Genomic DNA, 6,000 nt, shown 5'->3' with positions numbered 1-6,000 from the left:
TAGTTCTAATTAAGATTGTCATTAACTGAGACTTCGTGGGGGACCTCTTATTTCTTTGTTCTTCAGTTTCATTGTCAGTAAAAGGAAGCAAGTTCGACTAAATGACCTGTAAGGTCTCTTCTTGTTCTGAAATTCTTTGATTCCTAGGAAAGGAGGGCAGTCTTCCCAACTCTGAGTTTTAACTATGTTGTTTTAGACATAGACCCTATTAGGATTTTCAGAAGATGGAGAAAATGGGGATGAGAAGGAAGTTCTTTGCAATTCAGAGCATTTTGGGGAACAGGAAAAAAACACCTTTTCTTTGCTATGATGCTGATTGGGCTTCTAGCTTGGGGCATTTTGGTCTTCTGTTGCCACATTTGAAGGTGAAATTGAAGCTGAGGACTTTGTAGAGTGGATTCTGGTTTGGACCAGATGACCTCTGAGGTGTCTCCCATCACTTTGATTTTATGCAGAGACATGTTTCTGCTTGTGGAAGCAAGGAGTGAGGGAGATCTAGTCCTCTTATTTTGCTCCTCTTGGTTTTTTTTTTTTAAAGTAGGAAAACCTAGAAGATCTCTATTTAGAGCCTTTGACTTATGCTTTGCGGATGTTTTCAGCCCTCTCCAAGCAATCCCAGGCTCGCTCTAGGCTGAGGGACGATCCCATCCTCAGCAGGTACTCCTACCTTGGTCTGGCTGGCCTGAGGCTGAAATGAAGGAAAGCGGGTAGGAGGCAGGCGCCCTGGAGAGAGAGGGTGGATGGGAGAGGAGAAAGGAGCTTTATCCAGGACCAAGGAGAGAAATAAGGAAAGAGAGAGCTCAAGAGAAGAAGGGGCGGGGAACGGGGTGTGGAGGGTGGGGAGGGGCTAAGAGTGAGAGGGTGGAGAGAAGGGGCTGGAGTGAGACGATGGAGGAAGGAGTCAGTGAGGGTGGGGAGCACAGCCCTGGAAGAGTGTAGGGACTATTTTGCACTGGGCTGAGGTTCCCCAGGGTGATCTTGCTTCTGCTCCCGCTCGGATTCCTACTGCTACCTCTCCAGCTTTCCAATACTTTCTGGCCAGGGAGACAGAAAGTGGACTGGAGTTCGGTGCGGGATGCGGGTGCGCCTGGGTGCCCTAGCCGGGGCTGCGGCGCTGTCGGGGGCGCTCAGTTTTGTCCTCCTAGCAGCTGCCATCGGCACAGACTTTTGGTACATCATCGACACTGCCCGGTTGGAACAGCGCGGCCCGGGGGGCCCGAGGGTAGGCGGGGCCCGGGATCCCGGTGGTGGCTATGCCGGAGAAGGCTTTAACCAGAGCCAGCTGGAGCCGCTCAGCTCGCACTCTGGGCTCTGGAGGACCTGCCGGGGTAAGGGGCCTCTGTGTGTGTGTGTGTGTGTGTGTGTGTGTGTGTGTGTGTGTGTGTGTGTGTGTGTGTGTTGTGTAACAAGTTCGGGGAATCCGGACGCAGCAGGGTCTCTGCTCTGCTCCCACTTTTCCTCTCCTCCTGAGACAGCTCTCCAAAGCTTCCCATCTCTCCTGCCAGTCCCTGGCATCCTCCTCCCTATCTACCTCCCTGATCCAGCTCTACTTAGCCCTCCCAGGCTAAGCTTTTCTGTGATGTCCTGCCATCTCCTATACCTTTCTCATTTTTTTCCCTGCCGCGGGTCTACCTCCATCTCTATCACCTTGTCTCTATTCTGCTCAGTCCTCCAGCCAGACACTCAGGTTTTCCCCAGGGCTCTAATCTTGGGGTTAAAAAGTCCTAGAGCTGTTAGCTCAGAGATCTCACAGCAAGAGCCAAACTCAGAACTCCTAAGGGGAGTTGGCGGATGAGAGTAGTTTAGGGGAGGGAAAGCAGTAGAGGCTGTCGATGAGGAAGACGGAGTCCTAGCCACGAAATCCTAGAGTTACTGTCTTCTGATTTAAGGGAACTTTTTGCTGAAGACCGTGCGTGCGTGCGTGCGTGTGTGTGTGTGTGTGTGTGTGTGTGTGTGTGTAAATGGGTGCAATTGGGAGATCCTCCCCCACCCCCGAAGTGCCTTAATTTGTGGGTTGGAACTCCCAGTTTGCAAATGCACTTACTACTAAAAGGTTTGACCTCTCATGTTACTTACGTTCTTTTTACCTTTCCTCCATCGATAGTCCAAAGCAAGTGCACACCCCTGATGAACCCCTTCTGGCAGGAGAATGTGACTGTCTCGGACTCAGATAGACAGCTTCTCAGTGAGTGTCTTACTCTAGGGATTGTGGTGGGGATGGGAAATTCTCCGGGCATCTTCGAGGGTTGGTGGGTGGGTGGAACATTTTCAAGCTAGAGACACAAGCACCTTAGGGTCTTCTCCAGCTACCGCTAACCTACACTTACATCCATAGATGGAAGCAAGGAGATTTGTGTGCATGGTGGGGGATAGATCCTAGCCTTGGGGAGGGGTCCTTTAAAATATGAGTCAGTTTCCACAAATCATGCCTTTGCTCCGTTGAAAGGATTATAATACACACTATCCCTCACACCCTCTTCTCCCTTCTAGCTGAAATGGATAGATGGGGGACTAAGAGTCAGTAATCCCCAAGCTCAAATCTGTCAGCCAGCCCAGAAGAAAAGTTTGTACCATTAAACAAAAATCTGCCTACTAAAATGCTGTGGGATCCATACTAGAAATTCACAGACTTTTAGAACTGAAAAGGACCTTGGAGAGATATCTTATGCTAAGCCCTTCATAAGGAAATGAACTTACTCATGGTTACACTAGTTACAGACAGAGAAATGATAAAACCCAGTTCTATTCACTAATACTTAATAAGAACAATAGCTAACATTTATATGGCACTTACTATGTAACATGTGCTTTACCATTATCATCTCATTTAATCATCACAACAACTCTGGGAGATAGGTGCTATTATTATCTCCATTTTACAAATGAGGCAATTGAGGCAAACAGAGGTTAAGTGACTTACCTGAGGTCCATGGTGGTGTCTGAGGCTAGATTTGAACTCAGGTCTTCCTGATTCTAGTTTTGATCTTCTATCCATTGTATTACCTAGCTGCCTTAGACTTGCCCTACTAGTCTAGGGTGTTTGTATTACTACCATGCTGCTTTTCTTCTTTAATTTATATTGATTTAGTGCCCACAGTGTGGGGCTGTGGGGAATTCTTCCCACCATTCTATGATTGAGAACAGATTATTCTGGGGGCAGCTAGACGGTGCAGTGGATAGAGCACTGGCCCTGGAGTCAGGAGGACCTGAGTTAAAAATCTGGTCTCAGACACATAACACTCACTGTCTGTGTGACTCTGGGCAAGTCACTTAACCCCAATTGCCTCACAAAAAAAGAGAATATGTTATTTCACAAAAGGTAAACTGGGGCACTGAGGGGGTTTGCTCCACCCAGTCCATTGCACGCTTTAGTCACAGAGTGACTGATGTCAAGGGAATGAACTGCTAGGCATCCTGGGGTAAATGGCATAGTATAAGTGTGGTGTTCTCTGAGGACAGGAGAGACTTTCATAAACTTGGGGGTAGAGTGGGAGAAGAAATGATTGTACATAATAGAAAGGGAAGAGAATGTCAGCTCCCTTCAGAATGATGACAGTGCATGGATTCAATCGAGCCTGGGGACATTTGTTTTTTTTAATTTTGAACTTATACACCTTGCCCCTTGCCCCAGGAGCATTTCCATATATACACAAAAAGGATTGTCTATGATACCATGAATCTCCATTTCATATTGCTTTAAAAAAGAAGTATATTAGAAATTGCACACCTTTTTTTTTAAAACTGTCTTCCTTATCTGTGCTTCCTTCTGAACTTCCTTCTATTTTCCTTTTGTGCATTTAAAAATGTTTCAATGGCCCTCTTTTTTGGACATCAGTGTCACTAATCCTTTCTCCCCCCCTTTAAAAACAGAGAAAAATTAAAAAAAAACTCCACCTCTTATAATGAAAAAAAAAAGCATTGTCAAGCAAAACAAATTCATACAGTGACTATGTGCAAAAAATGTATGTCTCTTTCATACCATGAGTCCATCATCTCTGTCAGGAGGTGGGTAAAATGTTTCATTATAGGTCTTCTGGAAATGGTTGGTCATTGCATTGATAATGTTCTTGAGTCTTTCAAAGTTTTTTTCCCCTTTACTATGTTGTCCTTGTTTAAATTGTTTTCTTTCTTTTTACTCATTTTATTTGTATTTGTTCAGACCACTGAGAATTCTCTGCATTTGTCTCTTTCATCGTTTTTCTGCATTGAGTGCATAATCATTTGCAAAAAACCGTCATGCACTAACTCTCCCTCTACTTTGGTCTTGGCTTGTAGCCTTTTCAAGTTAAAATAATTTACTGTCAGTGCAGTAGCTGACCTTGATGCTAGTTTTGCTCTCATGGAAGGCATCTGACAACATTACTGAAAACTTCTAGTGTTTTACTAATATCCCGAGGCAGGATACAGTGCCTGATACTTAATAGATATTTGTTGATTGATTGGTAGGGGATGTCCTCTGCAGTTCAGTGAGATCTGATGTAGGGAAGGTAACCTTTGCTTTTACATTGTTCTAGGATGATGGGAGGGAACAGCTGTGTCCTGAATTAAATCCAGGACACTGCTCGGGCTTCGACCTTGTTAATACAAGCTTGTCAATTCATTATTACTCTCTTGACTTCTTGGTTGAAGAATCAAAGTCAAGACTGAGGGCCAACATTTCTATAGAAGGGAGATTATATCAAAACTTCACTCACTGTTCTGTTCTTTTGGAAAATGATGAGGCTAGGTCAAGAGGTTGGTTTAAGATCAGATGAAAACTTATAACTTATCTGAGGGTAGAAGCAGATTGTCTCTTCAAACTGATTCTTCTTAGTAAGTTATCTCAGAGAAAGCTTCTTCCAAGTCTCATTTTCCAAAAGAAAAGTTATAAAATTTGACTGAAACTCCTTCACTATTTCAGAGTTGTCCCTCTTGAATACTAGGAACAATTTCAGTCCCCAGATTTTTTCTATGAAGCTAAAGAAGTCAGAAAGGAGAGGAACAGGCATCAACAGAAGTTGCCATCACTTCTTAGCCTTCTGAAGTCATTGTGGGGAGGGTGAAGCTCTATGAGCAATCCTTTTCACTTTTGAGAATTCATTAGTGACAAGCAATCTACTGAGATGAAATGGCAAACAGTGAGTGCTGTTATGGCTTATCATACCCCATAATCTATCTTAACACTCTAATTTTATTAGAGCAGCTCAGTAAATAGTACTCAATAGGAACATTGGTCTGATGAATGGGGAGGGTATTTATTCACTGTACTACAATTAGGGTTGGAGGGAGAGGTAAAGTTTTTTGTCTAGGTTTAAGAAGCAGCTTCTGTGTGGGCAAATTGCTATCTAGACTTAACATTTGTCTTTTTATCATCTTTAAAATTAGCTCTGAGCACTTGTGGTAGCTGGAATGGAAGATGGAATTACTGCTGTCTGGGAAGGAAGAGTTCACTGAATGCTCATCCAATTGGTTTGAGATATGAGAGTAAAACTTTGAAGTGTTACACTGGGAAGTAGAATCTCAGATCAAATGTGATAATATGTGAAATGCTTTGTAAATTTTTAAGCACTATGGAGGGTATCCCAAAATTCTTAAGCTTGAAATAGTATTAAGACTTTTGGGACAGCCTATAAAATGCCAGTTAGCTATTATTATTATCAAGAAAGATTTTTAGTTTCTCTCTGTAGAATGGAGTCAATAGTCAATCAATTAATAAATTGACAAACTTTTTTTTTTAGGCAATTGGGGTTAAGTGACTTGCCCAGGGTCACACAGCTAGTAACTGTCAAGTATTTGGTCTGAGGCCAGATTTGAACTTAGGTCCTCCTGACTTCAGGGCTGGTGCTGTACCCGTTGTGTCACCTAGCTGTCCCTGACAAAGATTTATTAAGCACCTACTATGTTTCGGATATCTTACTAGGCTCTGGTGATGCAAAGACAAAAATGAAGTAGTCTCTGCCTTCAAGGAATTTACATTTCTTTGGGGGAAAATTACATACACACACACACACACATACAAGC

The 6,000-nt window shown here is 43.6% G+C and overlaps 1 protein-coding gene across 1 annotated transcript in view; it reads left to right on the top strand.

Moving 5' to 3' along the window:
• The first annotated feature begins 889 nt into the window (after positions 1-889).
• TMEM114 (transmembrane protein 114) overlaps positions 890-6,000 on the top strand; it is a 41,296-nt gene continuing 36,185 nt past the window's right edge. The window contains exons 1-2 of the mRNA XM_020972937.2: positions 890-1,328; positions 2,105-2,185. Of these exons, the coding sequence (XP_020828596.1) occupies positions 1,076-1,328; positions 2,105-2,185 (334 nt within the window). The 5' untranslated portion in view covers positions 890-1,075. The remainder of the gene's footprint in view (positions 1,329-2,104; positions 2,186-6,000) is intronic.

This window comes from Phascolarctos cinereus, unplaced genomic scaffold (assembly GCF_003287225.1).
Source record: "Phascolarctos cinereus isolate Bilbo 61053 unplaced genomic scaffold, phaCin_HiC Scaffold_4;HRSCAF=312, whole genome shotgun sequence".
Taxonomy (NCBI): domain Eukaryota; kingdom Metazoa; phylum Chordata; class Mammalia; order Diprotodontia; family Phascolarctidae; genus Phascolarctos; species Phascolarctos cinereus.
Note: the sequence above shows the minus strand (reverse complement) of the source record. Positions and strands in the feature narration are given on the sequence as shown.